Source organism: Acanthochromis polyacanthus, chromosome 15 (assembly GCF_021347895.1).
Source record: "Acanthochromis polyacanthus isolate Apoly-LR-REF ecotype Palm Island chromosome 15, KAUST_Apoly_ChrSc, whole genome shotgun sequence".
NCBI lineage: Eukaryota > Metazoa > Chordata > Actinopteri > Pomacentridae > Acanthochromis > Acanthochromis polyacanthus.
Genome location: NC_067127.1, coordinates 21,765,879 through 21,785,320, shown reverse-complemented (window position 1 = coordinate 21,785,320; position 19,442 = coordinate 21,765,879). Strand labels below are relative to the sequence as shown.

Genomic DNA, 19,442 nt, shown 5'->3' with positions numbered 1-19,442 from the left:
AGACTTGTCTGCAGAGATGGACATTCAGAAGTAGTAAGAGTAACAGAAAAATACCAAATGTCTAAGTGTTCCCTAAGCACCATCTCTATGAATCATGTAGAGCTTCACTCTTCACAGCTCCAGACCAAAGAGCCAAAACCTTGAGGTGACATTTTAAAAAGACGAATCAAGCGTGTAGGTGATGGTGAGGTAGGATGAGAACTGTCATCTCCTTCTCTGAGCTGCACCCTCTTTCTTTCACACTGATCTGATTATTAATAGATCCTTGTCATAGGGACAGACAGAACATCCTCAGCTGAACTGGCAGGAGGACCAATAAATATTAGATGGTTTACCAAGGAAATTTTGCATAGACTTTTACACTGATGAGTCAAAACATTATAATCAGTCCTACATGAGGTAAATAATAATGTAAAGTATGTCTTAACGATCATGTATGTCAAGGTCTGACATATAACTCAGAGACAGTCCGATTTTATAGTCACACATAAGAAACAGCCAGATGTAGAGACCTCTGTAACTTTGACAGGGCTCAGATTACTATAGCTAGACAGCTGGGTTGGAGGACCTCTTGACTACCACTGTGCAACTGTAATGCCCTAAACATACACAATCAGTCAATGGTCATAGAATGCATCATTTTTTCCATTTTTTATTGAAATTCAAGTAGTTCAAATCCAGTGAATAGCCTGAAATGGTGAACTGTCAGAGGTTAAAAAAAAGTTAAGGTTACCCACAACTAAAAAATACTGTACATTTCAGAATTATACAAAAATGCATTTTTCAGGGAACAAGAAATTGGGGAACAATTTATTTTTGTTCTGCAGCAATGGAGGTTGGTCAAGCCTTGAAAGTTGGTGCTACCAAACTCTATATGTGTCCCAACTTTTCTAGATTACTTCCAACCCCCTCTGTCTGCACAAAGGTAGTGTTGGAACACACCATGGTACCGCACCCTCCAGAGCATTATTGGAACAGTATAGTACTGTAGAAAGTAGTGTGTAGCTATAAAAATGGTGAAGAAAAGGCAATTAACAATAGAAGAGAAACAGACCATCATACCATTTAAAATGTAGGTCTTTCCTAAACACAAACTGTGAAAAAAGTGAAGGTGTCAATGAGGACAGTTTTCTTCACCATTAAAAGGCATTCAGAAACTGAGGGAACTCTGACAGAAAGAGGTCTGGAAGACCCAAAGTCACAACAGAATCAGAAGACAAGTCAGCAGCTTGGTGCCAGGTGGCTCACAGGACAACAGCTTCAAGCACAGCTTAATAGTGGTCATAGCAAGAAGTCTCAGTTTCAACTGTGAAGAGAAGATTCAGAGTTGCAGGTTTGACAGGTCAAGTTGCAGCAAGAAAGACATTGCTAAGATGTTTTTTATTTCATTTGTTTTTTGTTCTATGCTTTCATTTCAGACTACAATGAGACATTAACATGTATACTTTCCAAAAATTGGGGTGCTCTAAAGGTTTTGACCGGTTGCGTATATGGTACCTCTTTAACCTCAGCCAGATTCTGCAAAGTGCTTCACAATGTTTTTCTCATCCACCAGTCAACACACACAAACACATCTGCTCATCAGTGGCAACAGAACTGCCATGCAAGGGTTCACCTACTAACAGGAGCAACTTGGGTTTGGGCACATGGAGGGGCTATGGCTAATAATCAGTGGACGACAGGTGTCATATAGAAATCTGACCCCATGGAAATCTGACCCCCAGGCCAATTTTCTATATAGAATTCTGACCCCGGGTCACTTTTCTAGTATAGAAAACTGACCCGCCTCATAGAATTGTGACCCTCTATATGAAATTTTAAATTTTGCTAATAAAATTGTTCTGCTATACTTACTTACTAGAAAAAACATATTTTCACCATCATAGCCTATAATTTACGTATGTTATGAACATTCTACAAAGTACATTTCTGGATGTGATGTCATGTCATGTGAAACACCTATGAGGTGTTTCACATGAGGTGTGAATTAACTCGGGTATATAAAGGGCCATGAACATGTCAAGTGTCAGATATCCACCTGACATCCATTGAGTACATACCAAGAGTTATCAGCCGATCAGCTTCAGCAGAATGGAATCCAGTGAATTTGACAGCATATGTGCTTTTCTCAACAGTCCAGGAAGTAGCCAGGGTAAGTTGAATCAAGTATTTAAACTTGTGTTTATATTACTTACGTGTTGTGACCTAGGTCACTTTTCCATGCTATAGAATAGTGACCCCCACTATGTATTATGCTAGTTCTGCAGCCACTTCCAGCCTGTCTTCTCTGTTTAAGCTGATTCAATGTATATTTTAATGGAAATACAATGAATTTGTAAATAAAATCATTATTTTCAAGAATGTGTTGTAAAGTTTTATCCAGTCTCTCTTATATGCTATAAAGTGTTGGCCCTCATGATTTTTCCTATAATCTTATATATTATTATATATAATTATTATTGCAATATTGAAAAATATCATGTATTTGTAAAACACAATGATATTATTTTAATTTTCATGTGTTTAAATATTTTTTACAGAATAATTGGGGGTGGGTCACTTTTCCATGGGGGTCAATTTTCTATCTGACAGCGGCTCTACCACCTGATCAGGCAGGGTTCATGTTATTTGAGGACAGGTCTCTCTTGAGAATGAGACCTTGTGTCTCAAAGAGATTACCTGTATAAATAACGTTTAAATTAAAAAAATAAAAAATTCCATTCATTTATTTTTTGCAGAGTCACAACTGAATTGTAAAATCGGCTCCATAATATATAATGTCCTTCTGTTTAAGGAGTATGTTAAAAACGGCACTGCCCTCTGTGTTTTTTTTAATCTAAATAAAACTCTACAATAAGCTCTGTGCTCAGAGCCACATCCAAGGCGAAATAGATCAGAAAAAAACAGACTAACACATTATGGATTTCATCTTTTCATCAGAGAATAATGTCTGTTTTCCCCTTTCATAGTAAAATTAGCAACTTTACATATGTAAATTACAATGTGAAGCTTTGTAAGAACCATCTGTCTTTGTAGATATTTATGGCTGTGCTATTTTAAAAATGATCCAAACATTCAGGTACAGCAGTCTCAGTGGACAAACTGCTTCTTTCAAAACCTTAAAACAGCATATAGCCACAGAAAGAAGTTTCTCCTCCTCTGGGTAATTAAACTGGACACTGAATGCTCCAGAAAAAAAGATTCACCCAATGTGAGAGTTAAAATAAAGACACATAAGTTCTGACTAACCACAGTTAATTAAAACTGTCCAGCTGTTGAGCAGTGTGACTAAAAAGAGTTAAGGAAATTATGTCAGCAACACTTTGCCTTCTGAGCACCAAACCAATCTACACCAGGCCAGACTTCACGACAGCAGCTCCTTAGAGCTCTGTAGCATGGGGAGAAAACAGATCTGCACGCCTTTCACAGCTTCCCCCTCACCTCTCTCCTCACGTCACTCGCAAAAGGATTGTGCGGCCAACTGCTGCTCTGCAATATGGATTGGGCTGTTTTGTAGCCTACGTACACTCCTCACCCTTCACACTCTATTAACTGTCACACAATAGACAGCACAAACCCATTCTCTGTCTTTAGGCAATAAACTCCAGCAAGCAGTGCTCCAAAGATGTGGAAACAACAATAATTACACAAACATCTTAAATGTCCTCTGATAACTGCTCTGCCAGGACAATATAAAACAAAACAAGCTTTTTTTCATGAAGATTGGAGTAATTTCACATACTGAGACACAAAATACCTTCTTAACCAATAAATCACACTCTGTTATTCTAATGACAGCAAACAATAGCTTCTGAATTAATAGCTTTTCTCAAGTGCATTGTGGCCCACTGGGTCATGGTATTGTAGGAAAAACCAATGCCTTCTTCATGCTTCATACACAAGAAGAAACATTAGTGATGAAACAGCCACCTGTGGGTAAATCCAGCCATCCCACCAAAATGTAAAGCACCCAACAGAAGATTTAGCCTTTTAACATGGCTTCAAATGTCCACTGCAGGTAATAAGAAAAGCACTCAGAGCACACAGTACTTCACCAAGGCTGTTCAGTCGTATCATTTCCAACAGCTGAAATCTTGAGAAAATTTGTGGCAGAAATCACGGCACCACAGAATGTGGCCATTGAGTATAGATGTACCCACAAACAAAATGACTTCAGGCTGAGCACAGGTGTGTGTTATGCATGTCTAAGTTATGTATGGACACCGAATTGCATGACCTAAATATCTAGCAGGCGGTGGGAATTGATAGAAATCGGAAACACCCCCACAATTTGATCAATTGTTCCTTGTATGTAGCAGTCGATTTGTAGTAGGATCACAATTGTGATTGTCAGCAGACAGCTGATGTAATGTTCACTTGTTATCATAGTTACAGTGACGCTGTGTCGCCATCTTGCAATGCTACAGAAATCTTTAACAAATCCGTGGATCCAGACTATAAACCGCATCACTGTCAAAATCGAATCACTTGGTCCTCGTGTTATTTCTGACCTTCTCTGAAAATTTCATCCAAATCCTTGGTCCGTTTTTGAGTAATGTTGCGAACACACAGAAAGACAGACAGACAGACAAACGTATGATGTCACAAAACTTCGTTCCTTGGCGGAGCAACAACATAAAGGAGAAGAGAAAGGTGCACCAGGCTTGAATTTAAATATGAACAGTGTCTGGTGCTGAAATAAACCTAAAACCTGCATAAAAGAAAATCAGATTTGTTCCTAACCACATTCTACATGTCAGAAAAAATACAGTTTTTCATTATTTTTGTGTTCAGGATTTGTTGGGAAGACCAGAAGTAATATCAATCGCAAGATACTAACATCTCCCACCCTACAGTTTGTTCGCTAATTGTACAAACGCAACTTCCCTGGATGCACAGGAGCTTAGGCTTCTCATTTTCCTACGAATGATAAGATGAAGGTGAGGTGGATTGATTTAGTGAAAAGCCACATTAATGAGAGCTGAGGAACATCACCAACACTTGCCTCTGCAGTGACCACATTATAGTCAGTAGTTGTGCAAACTTTTTCTTTAGGCTTTACACATAATATGCTGTTACTGTTCAGTAGTGATGAATCAACAACTTCCCTTCCCAACCTTCACGAATACCATCGTCATTCGTACATGCTCACCACTGATTACAAGTTATGTTGTCCGTTCAGTAGCAGGTAGCTGCAAAGTAACAAAAATGTTCTGTATCTACAGTGGATGTTTGCGATTTCACATCTAATCTGTTTGGTTCTGCTAAAACAAACTCACATTCATTTGGCCATATGGTGCATTCAGCTGGGCTACCATGAAACCTGTGACTCAAAGTCTTCAGCACTTTAGAGCAGAGAGTACTGCTCATTTTTCATTATTTCAATATGATTTTATGGGAGATCCGGTAGCTCAACTAGCTGAGAGGGCGTTGCGTCGGAGCTATTGTCACAGGCGAAACGGTCATGGGTTCGAATCCAGCCCATGGCCTTTTGCTGCATGTCATTCCCTCACTCTTCTACCCACATTTCCAGTCTCTCTCTCCATTCTCCTATATAATAAAGCCTAAAAGTCCAAAAATATAACTCCCCAAAAAAAAAATACATATAAAAAGAACACTAATTGAGAGCATCTGTATTGTAAATTTGGTCCATTGTACATTCTTCTACATAGCAGAAGTGATCACAGAGAGCCTGACCAAAGGTTCCACAGACAGGTTTGTGAGGAGCTGCTTAGCTGTGTTACAAAGCATACGAGCTACATAATCCAGAGGATGCCACACACCATGAAAAACAAACAGACCGAAAGTACTCAGCGTTAAGGGATGTTTACTTTGTCGTGTTCACAGACCTTTGTCCATGCTGCTTTGGGCCAAGTTGAAGAGCTGTGGAGAACGGGCCTCCAGGATTTGCTGGTGCAGGTTGATGTAGCGAAGGGTCCACCAGGGCAGCAGCTGCACATACATATGAGGAAAGAATTGTTACTTTCTGCATCATTTATTGCTTTTTATTTCTGTTTTCTGTAAAGTGAAAGCTAAAATCCGATAAAGGTGCTGGTAGGGGAGAGGTTTCAAACCAGAAATAACAGGAAACTGTTTCTGATTGTGTTGATAATCGTTTATTGCCGTCATTACTTTTCTTATTTGGAGGATACTTTTCTGCTAACGCTTGTTACATTCAGATCCTGTTTCTTACAGTCACAAACATGGATGTAGTATATTAGCATGTACATTACCGTTGAAAAGTTTGGGGTCACTTACAAATGTCCTTATTATTCAATGAAGATAAAATCAGTCTAGACATTGTTAATGTGGTAAATGACTGTTCTAGCTGGAAACGGCTGATTTTTAATTGAATATCTACATAGGGGTACAGAGGAACATTTCCAGCAACCATCACTCCTGTGTTCTAATGCTACATTGTGTTAGCTAATGGTATTGAAAGGCTCATTGATGATTAGAAAACCATTGTGAAGTTATGTTACCACATGAATAAAAGTGTGAGTTTTCATGGAAAACAGGAAATTGTCTGGATGACCCCAATCTTTTGAACCGTAGTGCAGATTTATAGATTTGCGATGCAAATACCAGACAGGAAAACTAAAATTAAACATATTACACAGCTCTTGGTGGGACTACATGTTAATGTATGTTTTATATAGAAAAAGGTAACATGATTTCCCAAAAAAGCTGCTCCAAAATATATAGACTCTGACATAAAAACGTGCAAACAAGGGAAGTCGCTCTTTTTCACCGTACATCTCACATGTATTCAACTCACAAAGTACATGCTGAGGAGAATAAATAACCACATGAAATGCTGATCTTAAGGCCCCTTCAGCACAAATAAAACACCAGCATCCAGAGTGCTGCATGCTGGAGCTAAGTGCTGACCACGCACTAAAAAAGAGCCAACTCCTTTGCTTTTTACATTTGACCAGAACAGAAAGCGGCAGGGAGAAAAAGAAAAAAAAAAACAGTGGATGTCTTACAGCTATGCAAGTGGTATATGTCCTCTTACAACTGAACTCGCTCACCACTTGTACCCTCCTCTTCTCATCCAGCGCTTGAAGAGTGGAAGTGAACCATGTAAAAAGCTTATTTGTGTGTCAGCAAGGATATCTCCTGCCTCATTAGCAATGCATGATGACCCCATCATCTGGTGCGCGGCTGCATGGAGCGGTAATTGTCTGTCTCACTGAATCAATATCCTCCAGCACACACGCATGCTCTAAATAGGCATGTTCACATGTATGTGCGGTATGTCGAGCATGCACACGTACACTTTGAGTGGCAGAGCTTCCTCTTCTTCCATATTTACTGTTGTGCAGCGGGCTGTAAGCAGCTGCCAGAGGGGGTGGAACATGAATGGACACAGTCACAGGTGAAAAACATCTGGCGGTGGGATTTTAAACTTAAAACCAGAGAGTCCCACCTCCCTACTGCCTGATGGGAAACACTGGTAATTATTTCCTTTATCCCTCATTAGCATTTAAAGAGCATATTAACACGGAATCACCTTATAGCAGAAAACATTGCTGCATTTGTATTATGTAACTGGACACACATCACAGTTGTCAGTGCAGACACTTGACTGCTGATGCAAAGCATGTCCTCTGACATCAGTACAACAATGATTTTACGCTGCGTGACTTTAATTTGCTCCTTAAGAAGCTGTAACTAATGGAGCGCTGAGGTCTGAGAATGGCTGCTCCAGTTTACTTTTTTTTTTTTTAATTAATTTTTCCTTCAGGTATTTACACAGAAATTTGTAAACTGATTTAAAAAATAAAGAAAACTATTTTTCAAGTGACACAGCAAGGTGAAACATCACCCACTGGTTTGCTTTGGAGTTAACTGCACCACAGACGATGAATGTAGCCTCAGACTGAAAAGTGAAGTCAAGCTGTATTCTTTACAACAGCCAGCAGGGGGTGACTCCTCTAATTGTAAAAAGAAGCTAGAGAATAAAAGACTATAAGAAAAGGACCCTACTTTTCCTTGATCTCTTACTTCCATGACCATTTTTCTAATGAATTCTTGGTCTCCGTACCTAGTTTCAAGTCTCCTTCGGTGTAGCACAATGTTTATTTTCTAAATTATGGTCTCATTTTGAGTGAAACAGAAAATAAAACAAGATGTATTGAAAATAAGTGGTCCAGAATGAGATCACTGACACCTTCTACAAGCAGCAGAGACCACAGAAGGTCATTTCTGTAGAGATTGGCTGTTGACAGAGTGCTGTATCAAATGAAAAGTTGACTGGAAAGATAAACTGTGGTACGAAAAGGTGCACAAGGAAGAGGAATGACTGCAGCCTTGAGGAGAACGTCAAGAAAAGTAGATTTAAGAACTTGCGAGGTGATGATTTGGGGCGTCCTTTCATCTGTTGGTGTTGCTTCACTATGTCTATCTAAAGGCTTTCATTTAGAGAAAGAAAGAGAAAGCCTTCAAGCCAAGAAAGCCATGCCCACAGTCCAATATGATGGCGGGAACATAATGATTTGGGGGAGTTTTTCAGCTGATTAGCCAGACAACCTTGTCAAACTTAACATCTTGAGAAAAGAGGACGACATTAATATTCTGGAGGAAAATAGCAATCTGCAGAAAGACTTGGCCTCCAGCAGTATTGAACTTTAACAATATGAACATACTAGAGTGGTCTAGCCAGACTCCAGACCTGAATCCATCCAGAATCTATGGAGGAACTGGAGACCAGAGTGAAGGCAAGGAAGCCTTCAGCCTCAAAGACAAGACCTGGGAAACATCAAAAAGAGGAACAGAATCGCAGAGGAGACCTGCAGAACGCAATTTTGAGGACCATTTGATTGATATGGTGGAAAATAAAGACTTTCAATGATTATTAATAATTCTGGCATTTTATTAAGTATGTTTAATGAACAATAAGTTCAATAACAACATCTCAAGCACAACGTCTGACTGTCTTTTGTCATTTGATTGTCATTTCTAGACAGTAGAAACCTACTGGTTAAATACAAATCAAAATTTGTCAGTTGTGTTACGACTGCGGTCACCTCGGCAAGCGTAGTGTTTTCTGTGCCGTCTCCTTTCGCTTACCACTCTAATATGAAAATAGAGCTGCACCGTACCACTGCCAGGATTGGTCGTCGGGAGGTTAGGTTGGCACAGGATTGGTCGGGCTGCTGACGGAAACCAAGATATAAGGTCCTTTCCGACCGGATGACGTCAAGTTGGAAAGGGACAGCAAGGCGAGCCATTCTCTGCGGCGTCGCAACTGGCACACAGCAAACAGAATTTTGCTTGTGGTATAGCAGAACCAAGTTCCGTATTAGTTGTAGAAGGGAGTGAGCTGCTATTTTTTGTTTTACTCGTTTTTCACCTGTTTAAGTTAGAGAGGCAGGAACGATTGTGTTTCATTTTGTACTTTTATTTCAACATGTAAGTTGACCTCCTCTAGACTAGTGTGGTTTTGTTTATTATTTTAGCATAGAGCTCATTCCTAATTTAATTTACACTTTCCCTCGATTTGCTTTTGTTAAACTCAATCTTTGATTTTCATTACATATTTATTGTAAATAATTTCTTTGAGGGCTGCACAGCGGCGTAGTGGTTAGCACTTTCGCCTTGCAGCAAGAAGATCCCGGTTCGAATCCCGGGGTGGGCCTGGGATCTTTCTGCATGGAGTTTGCATGTTCTCCCTGTGCATGCGTGGGTTTTCTCCGGGCACTCCGGCTTCCTCCCACAGTCCAAAAATATGCTGAGGTTAATTGAGGACTCTAAATTGCCCGTAGGTGTGAATGTGAGTGTGCTTGTGTGTCTGTATACGTAGCCCTGTGACAGACTGGTGACCTGTCCAGGGTGTCCCCTGCCTTCGCGCAAGTCAGCTGGGATAGGCTCCAGCACCCCCCATGACCCTAATGAGGATAAAGCGGTGTATAGAGGATGGATGGATAATTTCTTTGACAAAATGTTTTGAGTGTACTGCTTTAGACTTCATGTTGCATTCAGGAACCCCTAAGCTGGGCGTAACAGTTGATATGAATACTTTGGGGCTTTGACATTGAGCCAGCAGTGCAAATGCAATACCCTTTTGTCAAATTTAGTGAATATCTGCTCACGGCCCACTAAATGACAATCCATTAATTACAAGTGACAAAAAAAATCCAGTGTATATATGTGTGACAATCACAGTCTACCTTTGCTGTACATGCAATCATTTCATTAATGACATCCACATTACTTTAGAGAAAACACATCCATTACGCATTCCAAAGAGGCATATAAATTTAGATGTAAGAACACATTTGCAACAATTGATTTAAACCCCATATATTATCACACTCACTCACTTTAAGTTGTCTGCTTTTAGGACAGCTGTTTTATTGTTCAGTTCCTGTTGAATTTCTTTTCTTCTTCATTTTGCATTATCGTGTAATTATGTCTTATGAGCTGCATGACAGGAACCTGCAGTGAACGAGGCCGGTTTAAATGTAGCAGACTTGTATCTTTTCCTGTGTGATGACTATTACATGGACATGACACAACGACAGACGTACCTGGAGGCTGTCCATCTTGGAGGAGCACTTGATGAGAATGACCCTTGCCAGCAGGAGGAGGAAGGGGTTGGCCACCAGGCTGTAGACCGACTCTCCATCCAGGAGCAGGCTGGAGTGGACAGCTTCAACCAGGGTCTGGGACTGCTTGTGAAAGATGTGGAAATTGAGTTAAGCAATCACGACTGACAATGACTGAAGGAAATGAAGGTGTGTGCAAGAGCAAACACTGAGAATATGAAATGACAAAAAATACACTGGCAGGATCACAGGTTGTGGAATTTGATACTAAATTGTAAACAAAAAGAAAATCTTAGCACACAATTCACTAGGTATAGGAGCCTAAATGTATTTAAGTTAATGTTTAACAATTAGAAGGCAATCATTTAAGTCTGTGGTCAAACTATAATAATTCATGTTGATTTTAGAGGAGTTAAATACAAAGATTTATAGTATATACAGGTAAATGTGTATATAGATTACATATTTGGTATTAATTTTTATAGTGATACAGTAGGTTAATAGATTTCTTGCTCTTAGCCTGTGGATGACATAAAATGTCTAAATTATTCTAATTATGTCTAAAAATCACCAAAATAATCAAAACATTTAATTTATATAACTCATATGTGGGAACAGTGCACCTTTAATTTACCATTTGATCTGAGTAGACAGGAAGTACGACTACTTTGTTGGCACAGTTTTTTTTTTTTTTAATTTTTGTCCCTCTGTTTCTCTTATTTTGGAAAACCTGAAAAGGGGAAGATAATTTTTGTACTAAGTATTTTTTGTCGTGCATGATTTAAACTAAACAGTTTAATTTTACCAAGTGGTCCTGTGGATTTTCTTTGATGAGGAATACCAGGAGAGGAAATGTAAGAGCGTCAAGCTGACGGCTTCCTTAATTAGAACCTACACCAGGCATTAATGACACATTCTCAAACTCATCATCTGCAGTCTGTGGAGCCATCAGAACGCACCCTGTGAGCTCAGTTCTATCTCAGTCTCAAAAATTTGCATACTAATTCTTGAAATCGTCTTTCAAACTTTTGCAAATATAGAATAATGATGTGTTTTGCCTTTTTTTTCTGATTTTTGTGAAACAGTACATTTCACAATTCTTGCATAACAACAGTAATTACATTTTAGCATTAAACATCTTGATTGAAGACCTTGGTTATACTAGCGGATTAACCATTACAGAAATTTTTAAAATACCAGCAACACTGGTAATTTTAGGCAGTCGTGGCAAATACCTTACACTGCGTGGTGCTCTGATAAATTAGTTAAGCACTGTATGCATGTATATATATATATATATACACACTAGTGTTCAAAAGTTTGGGGTCACCTAGGCAGACACGTTTATTCTTGTGCCAACAGAATTGCACAAGGGTTTTCTAATCATCAATGAGCCTTTCAACACCATTAGCTAACAATGTAGCATTAGAACACAGGAGTGATGGTTGCTGGAAATGTTCCTCTGTACTCCTATGTAGATATTCATTAAAAATCAGATTACTGAAACACATTTGACTCTGAAATTTCACCAATACACCTGAGTATAATGAAATGTAGCTTTTAAAAATTCTTTCTTACTGTGGACAATCCCCAACCACAGCGCAGAATGTGACCAGTTTTAATTGGACCTGATTTCCACCACAGATTCAGTCCCTGCTTCTACTGCCTGCAGCCTGTTTAATGAACCCCACCCTCCCTGGAAAAAGGCTCCCTCTCCTCACAAATCTCAGTTTAACCCCTGGTGACATGTAATAAACTTGGGCAGACCAGTGCAAAGTCTAAAGGTGTTTTAGGGTACCCCATAGAATTGTAACATCCCTCCTACAAAAGAGTTCATGCATTAGAAAGCTCTGATTATCACACGGTCAACAGTCTAGTCCAGAAGCAATTAAAACATGTCCTATCAATACAGTGGCTGATCCACTGCGGTTTTCCATCCATTCATCCGCTGTGAGCAAAACTCATTTCAGCTGCTTGAATGAGGCAGATGGACTCCAAGCTCAGCTCCAACTCACCCTAACAATCCAGTACAAAATCTTTTTCCCAGCAGAAATTTTGTTTTGTCTCAGTAGAGAACCCAGATGTTAGTGTAATACCATGGAAATGTCTCCGTTCTGTTCATGTATCCTGGTAAACGACAACAGTTACTGAAACTGAAGCAGCTGTCATTCATTTAAGTATTTACATGTGTGGTTCAGGCTGGGCCATATATCAGATTCATTTGATTAATTAACCCCAGTATGCAAAATGCCTAAAACATGAATTCCAGGTCTGTCAAACAGCAGTGCAGCACTGGAAAATAGTTCTCCAGATTTTTAATATTAACACAAGGTGTCACCTGCACGTACATTCTGCCAGTCAAACATATTTGAGTTAGAACAGCAGCAGCTTACAACCACAAGGAAGGAAGGTAACCTCACTTGAGTGACAGAAACATTTCAGTTTGGTAGAGTCTGGCATCAAACAGACCACTGTGCTGTGTACAGTCTGTAAAAACTATCCTAAGGGGTGCGCCCAGATAGTTCAATTGGTTGCGACCCATGAACAGCAGGGTTCGATTCCGGGTCTTCCCCCCATTCTTCTCCTTACCTTTCTGTCTCCCTCTCTACTAACCTCTCTAACAAAGACAACAAATGGCCAAAAAATAACTTTAAAAAAATGTTCAAAGAGTGCAAGCTCAACAAACCTTTCCCATCACCAGACACTAAAGCAGAAACCACAACTAAAAAAGCAGCTTAAATTACCCGCCTCACTTTCCATTGTCAGTCCGTTCAGTATTTTGTTTCTGGGGGATGCAGAAAACATTTTGAGGTACACTTGTAGATACCAGGGTGAGTAGAATTCCTCTTACCCTCATTTATGACCAAGATGCTATAATATATAAGTATCAATTACAAATGTGTTGTCTCAATAACCTCCTAAATTTTTAACTTGACAACAGTTGTCTATTCCCACATCTAGCAGGCACAGAGCATCATCAGCACTTATCTTAAGTTTTGAGTTTCAAGTCAAAACATTCCCTCTCCTTTTAGCTCTGCTTTGGTCTGACCAAACTACTAAGAAAAATATGCTCCACTGTGTTGATCAGCTGTGCAGCAAATAGCACACCGTGCATTTCCTGAAACATCAGAAACAGCTGCTTACTGCTGATAAAAAGACAATCAGAGGCAAAGTCATGTGCTGCAAAGCCGAAAAAAAAAGGTGTTCAAACATGCGAAAATACTGCACAGAGCTGAGGAGGTGGGCAGGCTTAGCGGTAATTCTCTGCATCTATGAACAACTTTTACATAGAACAGTGATTTGATCAACTATTGATAAAAAATGTTTATTAGCACACTTTTTAAATCCAAAACAGCAACGAGAGCAAATTTAGTGGTTCTGAAAAACCAAGACACTGACCTGAAAGATGCTTAAGCTTGTGACTTCATCTGTCTGTGGGTTGGTGCTGGGAAGGTAGCTTATAGTGGGTTTGTCAGGAGTTTATTTCATTGTTTTGTCTTTACCAATAAGTTTAAGTTTCATACTGTTCATGCCAACATCAATTTTAGCTAATTTTAATGTTTATTTGGTTGTTTTTGCTTTGGGCAACTTTCAGGCTATTATTTTACATTACAGAGACCGACTTATAGATGGACCTTTTATGCATACTGTATGCAGTTATTTAATTTTAGGGTTTTTTTAACATTTGCAAACATATCTGCATACCTTGATATAGGGTGACCATACGTCCTCTTTTGCCCGGACATGTCCTCTTTTGAGAGGCTGTCCGGCCGGCATTTATAAAGTCCTTCAAATGTCCGGGTTTTTGATCTTGCCTAGCTTGAGCGCGTCACAGACCAGTGTATTTATCATTCACGTTGAATGGTTCCTTTGGAAACACGCTCTGAGAGGTGGAGTTTGAGCCGAACCCCGGAAGGTGTATTAATCATTCACAAAGCAGTACAGAGGCGCTCCACAGTCACTCACTCCTCGCACGCTGACAGGCAGGTAGACACACTGCGAGAGAACACTCGAACCGAAAGAAAATACCGAAACGCAAATGTTATTTCACTGATGAAATGCGAATAAAGTACCCCTGTTTTCGTCCGGGTCGTGTCAAATGGGAGGCAGAATGTACAGTCTGCAAAGCTGGGACTTATGTCTCTGTAGCTAATAAGAAAAGGAAAAAGAAGGAAAAAAGGACTGTTGACTTGAGGCATTATTTCTATATTTTTTCATTTGCCATTAGACACATTATTTTGAAGAATGGGCTAACTGAACATTGAAGAATAGGCTACCTCTCTTTTTTCTTTTTGTTTAATATTTTGAGGCATTATTTCTATTTTTACATAATTGATAATTGGGAGGTTATTTTGAAGAATGGTACTCTACCTCACTTTTCCTAACTAAGGTGTAAGTGTCTGACTTAAGAGAGATGATTATTTCTTATTTTGTTAAACATCTGAATACATGTGTTCCTACACAACTTGAGTCAATAACTATTAAAGAGTAGAGCATGCCATATTTGTATGTGACTGATTATCTTGTTTAGGAGAATTGCTTTAAATTAATAAATATATTATTTATAAATCAACTGTTTGTAAGTGTTTTGGGCTATTTTTCTGTATATCCAGGTAAAGTGTTCTTTTCTGGGGAATTCAGAATATCTGTTTAACTGAGTTTGAAGCACAGAAAGCCCCCTGACCCACGGTAAACCCCTAAAAATGGGGGGACTGAAAATTTTTCGCGCGCGAGCTTGAAGTGTGTCCTCTTTTCAGAGAAACACAATATGGTCACCCTACTTGATATGGCAATCGCAATTACACTAATGATAAAATAGCTGCTTTGTATGTTTTTAATCACACGTACAATGTTACAGTTTATATATTCATTGATTTATGGTATACATTCTGTATCTGTTACAACAAGCCAGTGTTTCCAAGCTGATCATTAAAGTTTGACCTGGTTTCCATGGTCAGATTTCACTTTAATTACAAGGAAAGTCGATATCAAATAGATGCTGAAGTGAACTGAACTTTTTTGTTGGGATAAAATCCAGATGACAGTGACTGTCCTATGTTTGTCCTCCCTTTCACCTGTGCCGTCATGCGTGCATGGATGGCCTGCTTTATAACACCAGCTTCTTGGTGTGACAGCACGGATAAATCACCGATGCCAAAGGAATTACTATGATAAAAGTAACGGCTCTCTCTTCTGGTGTAATGGCAGGGTGAAACACACTATTGTGCTCGCAGCACCGCAGTGCCAAGAGGAAGCAATCTCCTCAACCCCGTGTAATTAAGACCCCAGAGATGCTTCATTACTGGGTACTTCTCCTGCACTGAGCCTGCCTTTAACTATCTCTGCTTCTGTTCCAGCTCAGCTCACTTAAAGCACAAACGTAAAGGTAAGCTTTGACACAGTCAGGACACAGCATGACGCAATAGTAGGTAACGTTTGAGAAATTGCAAAATACAATCAATAAACTGGGGAAACCTATTTACATCATCATTTCAAATAATAAACTAAAATGAAAAGTATTTCACATGCTTCACAGTAGGAACTATGATGAATACATTTAATTAAAGCAATCACATTAGAGTGACTAATTGCTGAACTATTATAAAAGAGACCGTTTTCCCATGTTGTTTATTAACCCTCTGAATCCCAAAACCTGCTAGAGGGTTTTTAAAGGCATGTTCAATTTTTGGAGAAAAATTACAGTAAATCACCAAACTTCCAAAGAGTCAGAAGCTGCCAAACATCCACATGTCAGGACTCAAGGTTTACCAGCAGAATGCTGCATTATAACAAGATGATCAGTGTGATTCACTTCACCTTGTTGTGGCTGATCGTTGTATTTGTTCACACTGGATTCAATATGAAAAATAATTCTGCGACCCTCAGTGCAACTGCAAAGTAACGAGAGACTAACCTGTGACTTATAACATAGTAATGTTTCAGAAATAATTCTGGGACATTTCAGGCTGTGTTACACACAGCAGAGAGGAGATAAATGTGGAAACAAGTGAAAACATAAAGAGTAAAATATTTATAGTGTGTATAGTATAGTGTGTGGAGCCAACATTTTTATTGGCAACACCTCTGGCAACTTATGAATTATGTTATCATTGTTGAGTCGAGGTTTCAATTTTGTATGCTATTTTTTAATCAAAGAAATCCAACATTCTTATGATTTCTGGCTTTATAACAGTGCTATTCTGCACAAAACACATTTTTAGATTGTTTTCTGTCTTCCCAGTAGCGATTGCGCCGTTTCCATAGAGGTCAGGGATTTTATATTGCATTTATATTGCAGTAAAAAGCGAGCCATCAGTGAGAAATGTGGTACAGGAGCAAAAATTGTTCAGAGACTGCCTCTGGTTCAAAGACTGGAAAAGAGGAAGCTAAAACTATAATCGCAAAAGCCAGCTAGGTGACTACATTAAAAATCTTTGTAAAGAAAATGTAACTTATTTCGTATTTAACGTATTTCCACTCGCTTTGAGGACACACGGAAATAAATGGTAAGCAAGAAAAGTGTACACAAAGAAATCTATGTTTTAGATTCTTTAAGACGTCTACTTTTGCACTAACAGCTTTGCATGCTCTTTCTTGGGAACAGCTTTATGAGGTCATTGATGGGAGCCTTTAAAACAGTGTTGAAGGAGATGCCACATATGCTGAGCACTCATTGACTGCTTTTCGTTCATTCTGCACTTCAACTCATCCAACCGTGTGATTGATTGTGAGAGCCGGGTCATGTGATGCGGCACTCCATCAATCCTCTTCCTGGTCAGAGTCTGGAGGTGTGTTGTGGCTCGATGCACTGTTAAAAAATAAAAGCCTGTCCCACTGAGCTTAAATCAGGTGGGCTGGCATGTAGCTGCAGAATACTGCAGTAGCCATGCTATTTAAGTGTTGACTTGAATAATTAGTAAACAGGGGCACAATGAGGACTGATTAAAGCGTCTCCTCCCAACAGCTGATGTTGACGTGTGATTGGTGCCATCACCACGAAAACTATGACAGAAGAAATTTGCTGACAAATTATTTTTAACAATGAAAACAAAACTAAAAAACTAGAAAAGCACTCAAAGAGCACAGTACTCTGCCAAGACTGTTCATTCCCCCATTTGGCATTGTCAGAAATGTAACACTTTTTTCTAGAAATGCAGCATTTGTTTATTAGTTATCATTAGAAATCACAGCAGCATAGAATGTGGTCATTTAATATAGATGTACCCACACACAAAATCACCTTACACTGAGCACAGGCGTGTGTTAGGCATGTGTGCATTATACCGGATCGCGTGACCTAAAAGTGTAGTGGGCGGTGGGAATTGATTTGAATTGGAAACACTCCCACAATTTAATCAACTGTTCCTTGAATCATTTCCGATGGATAAGTCCTGATAAGTCCGCAGCGGTGGATTTGTAGTAGGATCGCAATCAGAGACGCCTGGTATAAATGGGCTAGCAGGGCTAAGCCCTCCCAGGCCAACATAAAAAAGATGAGAAAATTATTTTTTAAATAACTTACAACAGATTGTTTTAAGTTTAGGTGAAAACAAAGATAGCAACAGCACCAATCAGTCAAAAGAAAAACATAGAATATCTCTAAATGGGCTTATTTTTTACAGCCCCAGCAGATACAGTCCGCTTTCATTCATTTCGTTCTTGTAAGTGATTGGCAGGTGTCATGTCCCGCCCCCGTGATTTACTGATCATTTGGGCTAACTTTGGTCAGCCCACAGGCCTTTGATGCAGAGAAAAGGTTAAGGTATGACGGCCGTTAGCATGAACGAGGTAGATTACTTGCTTTCATGTCCATTTTCCTCAATGTCTTTGGAGGAAAAGCTGGAAGTTAAGAGACTGGGATCACATCGGCCGTCGATGTGAGCTTCTTTTCAAATAAGGTAGGCCCATGTTGACCTGTGACACCTTGTTTTTGCTGAAGTCATCTGTTGTACTGAAGGCCTGTTTTGCACTACATGTCGCCAAACAGTTGTAATAAGACAGTTGCAGCAGGCTATCTGTGGGCAGTCGTTGCAGCTGGAACACGTTTTGTAGTGGCGTGTGCGTGTGCGTGCATGCGTGTGTGTGTGTGTGAGAGTGAGTGAGAGAGAGTGTTGATGTAGAGCACTAAAAAAGCATAGTGTACCTGTAATTGATGTAACTGTGTGTATCATAGGTGATGTTGCTTTTGCAGCTGTGTTAACCATTTAATCCGTATTATGCATTTGTTAGCCCACCCAACAAATTTCACCACCAGCCGCCACTGATCGCAATCATGTGATCGTCAGCAGGCAGCTGATGTAGTGTTCACTTGTTGTCATAGTTACAGTGGCGCTGTGCTGCTATCTCGCAATGACACAGAAATCGTTAACAAATCCATGGATCCAGACTATATGCTGCATCGCTTCCAAAATTTAATCAGCTGGTCCTTGTGTCATTTCTGACCTTCCCTGAAAATTTCATCCAAACCTGTTGGCCCATTTTTGAGTAATGTTGCAGAAAGACAAACAGGCGGACAAACCAACGTCGATCATCACATAACTGTGCTGCGTTCCTTGGTGGAGTAAATAAAATCCCTACAGGATGATACTTGACACACAAGGATGAGACAGCAATGACATAATATCATACCTGAGAGGACAGCAGGGCCTGGGGCAGGAGGTCAGAGACATGGAAGGAGACCAAAGGACCAGTCCAGTTACTTTGGGCAAACGCGTGAAGGCATGAGACAGCCAGGGTCATCACTGCCAGCTCCCTGCAGCAGGAGGAACACACACACTGGATTTACTGCACAGAAACACTGCAGAGAAGAGACTTTATCTGAAGAGAATTTAAACTTTAAAGTTTTCTAATATGAGAAAAAAATGAAATGTTATGTTGAGAATTTCTGTT

At 39.6% G+C, this 19,442-nt stretch overlaps 1 protein-coding gene across 2 annotated transcripts in view; it reads right to left on the bottom strand.

Annotated features, from left to right (window-relative positions):
• The window catches only part of ttc27 (tetratricopeptide repeat domain 27), a 101,288-nt gene that overhangs the window by 63,906 nt on the left and 17,940 nt on the right, over positions 1-19,442 (bottom strand). Inside the window, exons 3-5 of one of the 2 annotated variants that reach the window (XM_022199140.2) lie at positions 19,182-19,305; positions 10,536-10,679; positions 5,850-5,952 (exon numbers count right to left, since the gene is read on the bottom strand). In XM_022199140.2, coding sequence (XP_022054832.2) covers positions 5,850-5,952; positions 10,536-10,679; positions 19,182-19,305 — 371 coding nt within the window. The remainder of the gene's footprint in view (positions 1-5,849; positions 5,953-10,535; positions 10,680-19,181; positions 19,306-19,442) is intronic. The other variant, XM_022199141.2, reaches the window with a different exon arrangement.